We start from the raw sequence: 12353 nt of genomic DNA, 5'->3' as shown, positions 1-12353 counted from the left end.
CCAGCTCACGAGCCCAGAGGGAGCTTTAGTCCCACTGCCATGTCGGAGGCAAGGGTCATACCAACCGTTTCTGTTTACTTTGCTTTGGACAGTGCCTCTGGAGAAGACAGCATCAGAGAGGCAACAGCTGCCGCATACCCCTTCTCCTCCTCAGCAGGATTGTGGGGGTGGGGGGCACTCTGGAGATTGTGACACTACGATCCCAGATTTCAGTCAGACTTGGTCCCTTTGCCATTGTCTGCCTTGCCCACCCACCATGCCTCATTCTGGATCTGTCATCAGCCCATGCCCACTCAGCTCCCACAGCCCTCATCCCACAGATGGCAGATGCGGACAGCTGTTGGGCCCAACCTTGCCCTGAGGACCAGAGGAGTCCATGTGGCATTCACTTTTCCAGGAGTTCTAGTTTGCTGACCTTTGTCCTCCTGGCAGGAAAAACCCTATCTCCTTCTCTAGACAACTTTCCCCTGCATCCCCACTGCCCAGCACCCTTCTCAGCCTCTGCTTCATGCAACACATCCTGAGCAGAGTTCACCAGAGATTCCTGGCCGGGGAAATAGTACTGCTTCCCCTCGGGACATTTGGCAATGCCGTTGGAGATGGGTTTGGGGTCAGGGCTCACATGCTCAGCTAGCCAGTGCAGGTCAAGGATGCTGTTACACCCCCGACTGCCTACCATGTCTGGCCTTAAGGAATATATTTTTTAAAAAAAGAAAAACTAACAAAAAATATTCTGTGGTAGCTGGCTGTGGTGATCTAGACCTGTAATCCCAGCACTTAGGAAACTGACATAAGAGCAATGCTACAAGTTCAAGGCTCACCCCTGAAACAGAAACCACCCCCATAGCCATTATTCTCCACTCCCACCTTCCAGGGAACAACACAGACACTCTGGGAGGTCGTGGGATAGGCCATGATCTTTGGAACCCTCAGCCTATGCCCAGCTCCTGCAGCCCTCACCACATAGATGGCAGATGTGGACAGCTGCTGGGCCCAGCCTCGCTCCGAGGACCAGGAGTCCACTGTGGCATCACCTCCCCCGCTCCATGGCAGGCCACACTGTTTACAGAGATCCCGTGCTCTCATTACAGCATTCACCATGTTGGACCTAATGGCTTGTTTACCGTATGCCTCCCTTCTGGACTGTGGGCTCTGCCTTGTTTATCTTTTCCTTTCTCTCCAGCTCCCTCCCGAGCATCCAGCAAAGGACCTGACATCCATTCTCTTATAAAATCAATAAACTTAATTATCCTGAGGCTTGCTTCTGAGGCGATGTGCGGTATCCTAGCTTGCCTGAGGAAGATGGCTCCAAGCTGGCCTTGGCTCACACACATCCTTCACACTCCTCAGCAAAGCTCTTAGGATGACCCAAGTACAGGAGGGCCATCATGAAGGACAGCTGCCTCTCTGGCGCAATCTCCCTCATAGGAAAGTAAGTTTCACAGTGAAAAGAAGGGCAGCCTCTAGCTCAAGAGGGAGCCAGGGTCCATCAACGAGCCTTCTGCAACCTGACTCTAATCACTTTGTGTTTGTTTTTATTTTCTAGACGGGGTTTCTCTGTGTAACCTGGGCTGGTATGGAGCTCACTCTGTAGACCAGGCTGGCCTCGAACTCATAGAGATCCACCTGCCTCTGCCTCCCTGGGTGCTGGGATTAAAGGTGAGTGCTGCCGCCTGGCTTTTTGACTCTAACCAGTTTGAAGGCCCCTGCCACCCACCCCTTACTCTCCAGCTAACTTTGCTGAGCATTACTCTGTCCCATCCTGGCCCAGGTGAGGCCATGCCATTCAAATCAAAGACAAGTGTCACAATCTCCATGGGGGACATTGTTAGAATTCTGTTATAACTATGTTTACACGTCAAAAGCCCCCCGGCCAGGTTTACAAGAGTAGACGGCAAAGAGATTGGCGAACTGGGGCCCAAGCACCTAGGGTGTTCACCCCGATGGAGAGGTGGGGGACGAGGTGAGGCAGCACCCTTCCTTTTCCACCCTAGCCACCTCTACCGGGAGCCCCCAAGATTTCCTTCTGCTTTCTTCAGGCCTGCTGTTGTGTCTTCAAGTCTTCAGCAGTGCTCAGCCAGAGTCAGTGCTTCAGAGTCAGTGCTCAGACTGACTCTGGTCAGTCACAAAGGCACAGACACAGGGGTTCACCTCAGCTACATGGCCAACTGCCTCGGTGGTGGCTGAGTGCCATGGATACAAGGAGCGATGGGAACAAACGTGCATCAACTTAGGCCCTTTCCTAACTTCCTAGAGTCCTGCAGGCCCACCCCAGGCAGACCTGGCCTGGGTTCTTCCAGGTTGCCTTTGGTTTCAGGAATCAGTCAAATGGGTAAGAGGGCAGCCCTGCCCAGGGCAGAGCTGGCACTGGGCCATAACTTCTACCCTCAGCCCTTTCCTGGCAGTCCTCCACTGCAGATCTGCTTGCTGCTCTCCCGCAGCTCTCAAGAAGCCCACACAGCAGGAGGGCCAGGGAGGCTCACCCCATGCTCTTCCATAAGAGGTTCCCAAGGTTCCCCTGCTCAGCCTTCCTGGAATAAATGGAGTCACCAGCCATGTCTTTGAAATTAGGCCTCCAACTCCTCTAACTGCCTTCTATGCAGTAGAATAGCAAACGGAGGCAGCAGTATGGTCAGGACCATCAGGACTGGTGAACAGAGGATGGATTATTCTAGAATAATCCAGGCCCGGGCCTGGATCCTGCCCATCCAAGTCCCTCCAGGTTCTCCTCAACACTTTGGCCTGGCTCTGCCTCTTCCTTAGAGACCCTTCCTTATATGGAAGCTAATAACTGCTAGATTATCACAAGTCATGGCAAAGGGGAGTAAGGACAAGTGACTGGCCAGTGATGACCAGTGAGTGGCCAACCCAGTGACCAACAGTTCCAACAGAGATACCTTTCCACATGCATGAGGGCCTAGCCGGGCTCTTTAAAGTCAACTGCAAAGGGTTTGGGGGTGGAGCTGGGGGTATGGCAAAGTGGTTAGAGCACTTGTTACTCGTGCCGAGAACCTGGATTCAGTTCCTGAGACCCACATGGTGGCTCACAACCATCTATATAACTCCAGTCCCAGGGAATCCAATGCCCTTTTTTTGGTGTCCTGGACACCAGGCACAGCAGACATATACGCAGGCAAAACACTCATATACATAAAATAAAATAAAAAAAAAGTAAAATCTTAAAGGGGCTTCAGGGGAAACTGAAAGGTCCCTTGAAGGAACCATTATAAGTAGGGTAGCCATGCATCAAAAGAATTCCCTTCTCTGGGATGGAAAGATGAGTCAGCACTTAGGAGCACTGGCTGTTGGACCCAGGTTCAATTCCCAGGACTCACATGGTGGTTCACAACCACCTTAACTGCAGTCCCAGGGGATTTGATACCTCTCCTGGTAATATGCAGGCCCCTGGAATGCATGTGGCGCAGACATACATGCAGGCAAAACACCCATACGTACACATAAACTAAATAGCACTGAAAAATAAAAGCACCGAGTTTCCTACCTCTGCTGCCCCACAGGTGGTGAGTTTGGAAAGAAAGGAAATGCCACCCTAGAAAGTGGTGTCTTGGGTGCCCCCAACCCCGGTGCCATGCTCATCGTACCTCATCTAGTGTGACTCCAGAGCCTCTGTCGCTCTCTGGAGAGCCATAGCCTGTTTAACGTGTCCCAGCTCAGCAAGGTCACCTCAGCTTGGTCATTCACTGCCCTTCCCAAGGCTTTCCCTCTTGCCTTTCGTGTCTTTCCTGAGGAGGAGAGAGCTGCCATGTGTTGCTCTTCTTGCTAAAAAAATAGGCTGACAAAAGCAACCTAAGGAAGACAGGGTTCATTCCAGGATGCCATCCATCATGGCAGCGGGAGCTGGAGGCAGCTGGCCACCCTGCGTCATGGCCAGGACGCAGAGAGGAATGCTGGTGGCTGGCTGGCTTTCTCCTTCTCATCCAGTTCAGGACCTCAGCCCATGTAATGGGCTCCTGCATTCTGGTTGGGTCTTCCAACTTCAGTGAACTCAAACTAGCATCTCCCTTACAGATGTCTGTCTCTGAGGTGATTCTGGATCCTGTCAGATTGGCAGCCGGTGTTAACCGTAACACACACACACACACACACACACACACACACCCCACTCCAGGTGAGGGTGAAGAAGGAAAGCCAGGGACGGCAGCTCTCCTTGGGCACATACATGTACCGGCCAGTGCTGCGCGGCGGCAGAGAGGCTGGTGTGACTGGACCGCTAGGAGGATACAGCAACTGGGACCAGTGCGTCTGAGAGGCCTGTTGGAAGTGGCCCTAAAACGTGGGACTCCGGCAAGGAGTTGAGATGGGGCACAAACGCAGGTGGGTTCACTGTTCCCTTAAATTCATCGGAATAGACCCACAGTAACAGCAGCTCTCCTCCCACCTCTGGTTCCATCCCCCACCAGTGTTGGTGTGGAACCCAGCATGCTTGCCAAGTGCTTTACGGCTGAGCTACACCCCCACAGCTACACAGAGCAGCCGCTACCGGCTCTATCTCAGAAGACATGGTCTCTCACAGCAGCCCTGACCTGTCCCTGTTGAGCCACGGTTGGGTCCTGTGGCGTCCCCTTTTATCCCTTCATCTGGTCTGTCTTTCTACACCCTCACCAGGTCCGGGGCTTGCTTCTCGCCCCGTGTTCCTTCTCTTCCCGTTTCTCAGAGAACACAGAGTAAGAGCCCAAGGTGTGATTGTGCATGCCTGTAAAGCCAGTACTCTGGAGGTTGAGGCAGGAGGACGACTGCCAGCTGGAGACCAGTGTGGGATGTACAATACGACCCTTGTCTCAGAAATAAAATAAAGAAGCTAGGTAAAGAAGCATGCGCCTTTAACCCCTACACTTGGGAGGCAGGGGCAGGCAGATCTCTGAGTGTTTGAGGCTAGCCTGGTCTATGTTGTGAGTTTCATGACACCCTGCCTCAAAAAAAAAAATAAAATGAAGGAAAGAGTAAAATTCCCCAAGTCGCTTGCATACTTCCGGCCCAGCCAAGACCTGTTTTTAGTGGAAATTTATTCCTCAGACAGGCTGGTAGGTTTGGGGCCTGCCTCTCATTCTCACACACACGCCCCACGCCCCACCTTGCTCAACAAGGACTCAGCAGGACCTGCCACTTTCCCCTTGCCTCCCCCCCTCCTTTAAGGGCCAGAGAAGCCACACATTTCCCAGCAGGTTTTCCCTGGCTTCCATCGGTCCTCACCCCTGACCAGGGCCCTCCTCACTGGACTCCCTCAGATTTTACTTGCCTGCTCAGGAAAGCAAATCTTTGGGAAGAGTTAAATGCCCCATTACAGCTCTATGTCCTTCAGGCCTTCCAGAAGGCCACTGCTGGGGTGTGACCAGGAGAAGCAGTCCAGGCCTAAGAGCTAAAATCAAGGGGATCAGCCATTGAGTCTCCATTTAAAGAGGTCTGGTGTGGAAACAAGGAGGGGATTTAGTTCTGTTGGAGAAGAATCAAATGGCTCTGAGACTGGAAAAGTAACCCACACTGCAAAGCCCTGGGAGCCGTAAAACTGCCCAGCCAGCGGCTCAGGCCAGCGGCTCCCTGGCTTTCCCTGGCTTCTGCCCTTCTGCCCTGCAGTGCTGCCCTCTGGAACCCACTCCCTCCTGGCTGCGCAGGAGGCTGCTATGGAGTAAGGAGCCCAGCCTAGCTCAGCTGAGCTCAGCGCCAGCTCCCACCCACTCCTCCTCCCGCCCTTGCTGAGTTATTCTTAGCAAGAGTGACCTCAGAATGCTCCCTCCAAGCAAAAATAACCCTGGAGGAAGTTGGTGGGCATAAATCCCCACTGATATGCATGCAGCTAGCAAACAGGGCATAGAACCTTGCGGGACCGGTCATACCCCAACCACAGGCTCTGGGGGGGCTAGGGCAGAAGCCGTCCCTCTGACGCCCCAGCTGGAACCACCCACGGAGAACAAAGACCTCTCCAGAGCTGTCTAGGCTTGTGACCAGGCAGGAACCAGCCTTACACAGACCCATTTGTCACACTGCAATGTCTTCAGGAGCTAGTGAACAGGGAAATGGCCCTTCTCTCCACTGGGACGGACACACACACACACACACACACACACACACACACACACACAGGCCTGATTTCACATGCTGGTCTTCTCCTCCCCCAGCATGGGCCCTGGCCAGCCCACAGGCCTGTCCCAGGTGCCAGCTCCCTTCCTAAGCCCCTCCTAGCCCAGCAGCTGGCTTCCTGTTTCCTGTTGCCGGCACTATCTTGGCTTTCACCAATGCAATGCTGCCAGGGAGACTGGCTGATCCCCCAGTCCTTGGACCACTCCAGCCTCCCCAATTATACCTGGATTCCTGGGAGTTGTGTCAAATTCCCTTGGTTATATTTTCCTTCTTTCTTTTTATTTTTCATTTTTAAGACAGGGTCTTACGTGGCCAAGGCTAGCCTTGAATTTGATACTAGCTAAGGGTGACCTTGAACTTCTGATTCTCTATTTCCCAAGTTGTGGCATTCCAGCCATGTTTATGCAGTGCTGAGAATCAAAACCAGGGCCTTGTGCATGCATGGCAAGCACCCAGCCAACTGAACCACACCCCCAGATCTCAGCTTTCTTTGTATGATTTTTGGAAGAGTTTGCATGTTTTCAAACTGCCCTGCATTCATATATTAGCTTAAAAAAAAAAAAAGGAGCCTTTGTGGACCTAAGCTCCCAGGGAGACTGAAAGCACAGGGCTTCCCTGTAGGGGGGAGGGGATCTAAGAGGTGAATCTTCTAATGAATTATTGTTACTGGTGTATGTGTGTGTTTGTGTTCAGGTCATGGTAATCTTGTGAAGGTCAGAGGACAGTTCTTGGGAGCTGAGTCTCCATCTTCCATGGATTCTTCAGACTTTTACCTACTAACTCATCTTGCTAGCCTGAGGTAAGCCTTTAAACCGGCCTTTGTAGGCAACAAAGTGCTACACTATTGGCCTTTTTATTCTTGGTCTTGTTCCTCAATGGTGGGACCATCCTAACACCAAGGGTCAAAATAATGGAGTCAGGAGGCAGAAGGACTGTGGCAAGTTCAAGGACTACCAGGGCTACAAAGTGAGACTGTCTCAAAAAGACAGTCAGCCAATCAACTCCCACCCGAAAACAACATGGAAAGCTAGGTGTGGTGGTAGTTCATGCCTTGACATCTCAGTACCCGAGGGAGGGTAGAGGCAGGAGAAGTAGTGGATTAAAGTCCACCTACCACCTTAGCCAAACAAACCCTGAAACCCCCAAACCAAACTCAACCAGTCCAGGGTTAAAGGCAAGTCCAAGATATGGGTTGTGGAATTCGGGGGTCGGGGAGAAGAGGGGTTGGCGGGACAGAGGAGCTGTGAGGGGCCTGGATTTTAAGTTCTCTGTTTCCTAAGAAATCCTATCATTGTAAAAACAAAACAGGCGAATGCGTGTGCTAATAATATAACTCGATCAAAGAAGGAGCCGGAGGGGGAGGGGGTGGGGGGGAGGAGAGTTTCCGGGGCTAGGGGCGTGGCTCAGGGGCTGAGCACTTGGCTGAAGATGTGTAAACTAGGACTGAGTACCACTAAGTGAGTGAGTATGTAAATAAGTAAATAAATCAGATTGCAGTTTAGAAACCTCAAGCTCCTAGACAGCGACTCTGAGCTCTCTGCAGACAGGCAGCAACCATGCTTCTGGAAGTGAGGTGTGCAGACCGTGGCCATCCTAACGTGTGGCTCCCACTTTGTCTGGTTTCTTTGTGCTTCACCAGCACTGATTTTACGAGCAGGTCAAGGAGGGGCTTACCACCTACAGGGGCCAAACTGGGCTTTGTTTTTTATTACTTTATTTTACGTGTACGTGTGTGTGTGTGTGTGTGTGTGTGTGTGTGTTATATGGGAAGAGTACACACACATACCCCCACGGCATGGGCGTGGAAATTCTTTGAGGAGCCTGTGTTTTCATGGATGCTGGGGTCTGAATTCAGGCTGCCTGTTATGTGCAGTGGTTGCACGTGGCTTTGCTTGCTGAACTACCTCCCAGGCCCTGAGCCTCATTTTCAAGCAAGGCTTGATGAGGTGTTGCTCCAAGGGAGAAGGCAGTTAAGGCTGAGGAAAATAAGCCTGGAGGAGTCTGTGGGACAGCAAGAATTCCAGGTTCTTCTGTTGGAGAAGGGTAAGTTTTGGGTATTAGTGGGGGAGGGTGTCAGAAAATGAAACAGCAGTGAGCTGGAAAGTCAGGGACAATGTTCTGGATCATGTCTTATAAGAAATGGAGTCCATGAGACAGGTGTGAGTGGTGGCACATGCCCCTGGGAGGCAGAGGCAGGCCGAGCTCTGTGAGTTCGAGGCCAGCCTGGTCTACAAGGGCAGCCAGGGCTATTGAACAGAGGAATCCTGTCTGGAACCTCCCCCTGACACCCCTCCCCCCGCCAAAAAAAGAAAGAGAGAAGGGAGTCCTAGGGCTAGAGAGATGTTCAACCATTAAGGCCACTTGCTGCTCTTCCAGAGGACCCAGGTCCCAGATTCTGAGAACCCAAATGGCAGCTCAGACCTGGCTGTACAGATCCAGGGGATCAACACCCTCCCTCCTCCAGCCTCTGTGGGCACCCGGCGTGCACATGGCACACAGACATACGTGCAGGCAAAACACCCATTCAGATAAAAATAATTAATAGAGAGAAACGGAATTCTGCTGGGCTCAGCGGCACACACCACGCAGCTTCAATTCCAGCACTCCGGAAGGCCAGCCTGGGCTACCTAGGGAGGCCCTCTTCGGCCACCCTCGGCTTTCTAGGTCTCCCCTCCATTATTTTCCTGCCCTCAACAGACTTGCCTGAGAGACTGAACTGCGCTGCTCTAACGTTCCTGGGAGATCTAGGGCCAGGGCCACAGCTGCAGCAGATCCCAGAGAAGCCTGCTGAGCTCCTGCCACGAAGAGAGGAGAGGAAGAAGGCCGCCACCTGCCTCAGAGCTAGCCACCCAGACTGAGGCCATGGAGGCCCGCAGAACAGGGAATTCACCCAGGCAGCCACCTAGTAAAAGCTGCATTTTCTTCCTTTCTTTCTTTTTTCTGGTTTTTCAAGACAGGGTTTCTCTGGGTAGCTTTGGCTGTCCTTTGTAGAGCAGGCTGGCCTTGAACTCACAGAGATCCACCTGCCTCTGCCTCCTTGAGTGCTAGGGATTAAAGGCATAAGTCACAACACTTGGCTAAAAGCTGCATTTTCTGAGCTGACTTTCTGTTCCTTCCAATATATAAGATTCTTTTAATTTTTTTTTTTTAACATATGAGTGTTTCGCCTGCTTGTATGTCTGTGTTCCACATTCCTGTCTGGTGCCCTTGGAGGTCAGAAAGACAGCATCCGACCTCCGGGAACTAGAGTTATGTATGGTTGGGAGCCACCATGTGGGTGACAAAGTCAAACCCCAGGTCCTCTGCAGGGACAACAAGAACTCCAAACTGCTAAGCCAACTAACGCACCAGCCCCTTTACAAAAAAATATTTATTGCTAGGCATAGTGGTGTAGCCAAGACTAGCCTCAAACTCACTATTTAGCTAAGGTGGCCTTAAGCTTTATTATTTATTATTATTATTATTATTAGTTTTTCAAGACAGGGTTTCTCTGTGTAGCTTCCGCTATCCTGGAACTCACTCTGGAGATCAGGCTGGCCTCGAACTCACAGAGATCAGCCTGCTTCTGCCTCCTAAGTGACAGGACTAAAGACAAGTGCCACCATCACGTGGCTGACCTTGAACTTCTAATCCTCCTGCTTCCACAGCCAAGTGGTCAGATTACAGACATGTGCTGCCATGCTCGATCTTATATAGCATTGAGATCAAACCCAGGGTTTTGTGCATGCCAGGCAAGCACTCTACCAACCAAGCCAAATTCCCAGGCCACAAGGACTCCTAACATATATTTCAGCCCCAGACTCCTCAGTAGGCATCAGCTCCCCAGGGGCCTCTCCTCTGAGTCCAGGTGGCTGTAATGTCACCCGGGGATACAGGCTGGGCCATATCTACTCGTGATTTGCATGATATACACCGCTTCCCATGGGGGCTGCCCAGAGGCCAGGGCCCCACCCCAAAGGCCCACGCCCTGGTCTGTGGACACTGCCATAGAAATTATGCACAAGCTCACAGAGCTGGGATGCACCAAACCGGGGCATTCTTTCTCCTGTCAGACTGTCAGTGCCATGGTGCTAGGCAGATACAAGCCTAGCCCTTGCTCAGCACAAGACTGAATTCATCTCACTGTCAGAGCGCTCTAGAAGGAACCCATCCTGGTAGTGACTTGCTCAAGCTCATTAAGGTGGTGGACTGTGAAGCTGGCATATGAACCAGGCCTGCTGAACGCCAAAGCCGAAGCTGGCCGCCCCAGGCCTCGCTCTGCAAGTTATTTCCTTATACCCTCTGACCCCAGACTTTTCACCCTCTCTCTGTGCTGCGCCCTCCTTTTGATTCCCGACCGACAAATTGGAGTCAAAGGGTCACCAGCTCTTTATTTGTTGCAGGTGCGGTGGCTCCTCAGCAGCTAGAGTGGAGAGACAGCGCTCTGCAGATTCCAGGCCGAGGCGCCTCAGCCTGGCCAAAACACGCCTGCGGTCAAATGGAGCCAGCTGCCCCCTCACACACCTTCACCCCTCAAGGTGCTCTTAGGTGAAAGTGGGGCAGAAGCATCCGGGGGGAATCTGATAGCGCAGCCGGCCTCAAAACCGGAAATTCTTCTGAACTCTCATTTCATCCTCCCATTGTCAAGTGAATTTTTCATGACAGGCCATAAAATATCCATGTGTGCTTTATTATTAAAATGTCCTAAATGACTTTCCAGCTAGTTACCTAACTTCCGCCCCTCCCTCACATGAAGCAGAATTGGCCATGGTACCCATTAGCTCCCAACAGGTTCCCAGGACCCATCTCCCGGACTGGATGCGTGAAAACCGCTGCTCAGTTCCCGGGCTGCCATGCAGGACTGAGTTAGCAACCCAGAGCCCCTGCTCCCCCCACCACTCTGCTGCTCCAAGTTTACTGTTCTCTGCTGGGAGGGCTAAGAGAAAGGAACCAGCTGGCCTTGTGCTGGGAAATAATTATCCACCCGAGGTTAGGCATGAGGGAGGCAGGCTCTTCCCGCCCACAGCTTCGCCACACCCCCAGCTCTCTCCATCTTGAGCAGCCCCAGAGCTCCCTGAGACCTCAGCAGCATGGCTCCCTGGAGCAGGAGCTGGGGGCCAGCGGCCCCACTGCCACCCAGCAGGCCTTCAGCACTGCCTGGGGCCTCTTTTTGCAGAAGCTCGGCCTGCTGTCTTCGTTTCTCTGGAATCAGGCTCTGGCCTCAGGTCCTTCCCTGATGTTCGCCCTCCTGGGAGCCCAGGACCATGACTAGTGTACTGCTCTGTGGCAGGGGGCTTCATGGCCAGGCTCAGGGGCTCTCAGTCAGGGGAGCCTGGCAGGCTTTCCTGATGCCCTTCCAAAACGAAGTCAGGGGTTAGAGCCCAGCTGAACTCTCAGCTCCCACACCCACCGGACAAGTTCCCTGGTCTCCTTTCCAAAACCAGAGAAAACAGGGAAAGGAAAGGTGTTCAGGAGGTTTGAAGAATGAATGGAGGATCTAGCAAAGCCCTGCAGATGGCCTCGATATCCCCAAAGCGCTGCAGACACACATCACTGCCGTCCACGGCGAGGGTCACGGGAGAGAGGACACTCACCAGTGGGTGCTTGCGCTTCCGGCCAGGCCTCCCCACCTTCCGGGCTGTGGTGGTGGGCTCTTGGCGCTCCTCCTTGCCACGATTCTCCTCCTGTTCCTCTCCTTCCTGTGGGCACAGACACACCCTGTAAGCCAGAGCTGACCCAAGACGCACTGTGTTCCAGGCAGTCTGGGCTGGCACGGCCCTCCTCCGCAACAGTCACATTTCCAGGGCTGTGCCGTGCTGTCCCCACGCCCGCTGCATGGCAAAGCTGAGCCCCATCCTGGTGCATCCCGAGGGCTGGCCTGCAGCTGCCGCAGAGTGCATGCCTAGCATGCCCAAGAGCCCTAGGTTCAGTCCCAAGCGTGAACCAAATAAAAAAGTCCTAGAGGGACCTCAGGGACCTCCAGCAGGTGTTTCTCCCTCTGACGTCTGCCCTGTGTGTGCTTTGATTTTAGATAGGATCTCACTATATAGCCCTAGATGACCTTGAACTTGCAATGTAGACCAGGCCTCCAAAAAAACCATCTGCTTCTCCTTCCCAAGTGCCAGGATAGAAGGTGTCTGTACCATGCTCAGCTTCTATTATTTATTATTATTATTATTGGGTTTTTCTGAGACAGGGTTTCTCTGTGTAGTCTTGGCTATTCCTGGACCTCACTCTGTAGATCAGGCTAACCTCAAACTCGAAGACCCACCTGCCTC

General features: G+C 52.7%; 1 protein-coding gene and 1 long non-coding RNA gene across 7 annotated transcripts in view; one reads left to right on the top strand and one right to left on the bottom strand.

Annotated features, from left to right (window-relative positions):
* Dnmt3a (DNA methyltransferase 3 alpha) overlaps positions 1-12353 on the bottom strand; it is a 106276-nt gene that overhangs the window by 51936 nt on the left and 41987 nt on the right. For all 6 annotated transcript variants that reach the window (XM_060365227.1, XM_060365226.1, XM_021648280.2 and 3 more), the window contains exon 3: positions 11670-11774. In XM_060365227.1, coding sequence (XP_060221210.1) covers positions 11670-11774 — 105 coding nt within the window. The remainder of the gene's footprint in view (positions 1-11669; positions 11775-12353) is intronic.
* LOC132646729 (uncharacterized) lies at positions 1322-10975 on the top strand. Its single transcript, XR_009584981.1, has 5 exons — positions 1322-1432; positions 1547-1659; positions 4030-4335; positions 6790-6895; positions 10479-10975. It is a non-coding gene; the product is annotated as an uncharacterized LOC132646729 (long non-coding RNA).

Source organism: Meriones unguiculatus, chromosome 1, assembly GCF_030254825.1.
Source record: "Meriones unguiculatus strain TT.TT164.6M chromosome 1, Bangor_MerUng_6.1, whole genome shotgun sequence".
In the NCBI taxonomy this organism is placed as follows: domain Eukaryota; kingdom Metazoa; phylum Chordata; class Mammalia; order Rodentia; family Muridae; genus Meriones; species Meriones unguiculatus.
The sequence above is the reverse complement of the archived record's forward strand: the minus strand, read 5'-3'. Positions and strand labels throughout refer to the sequence as shown.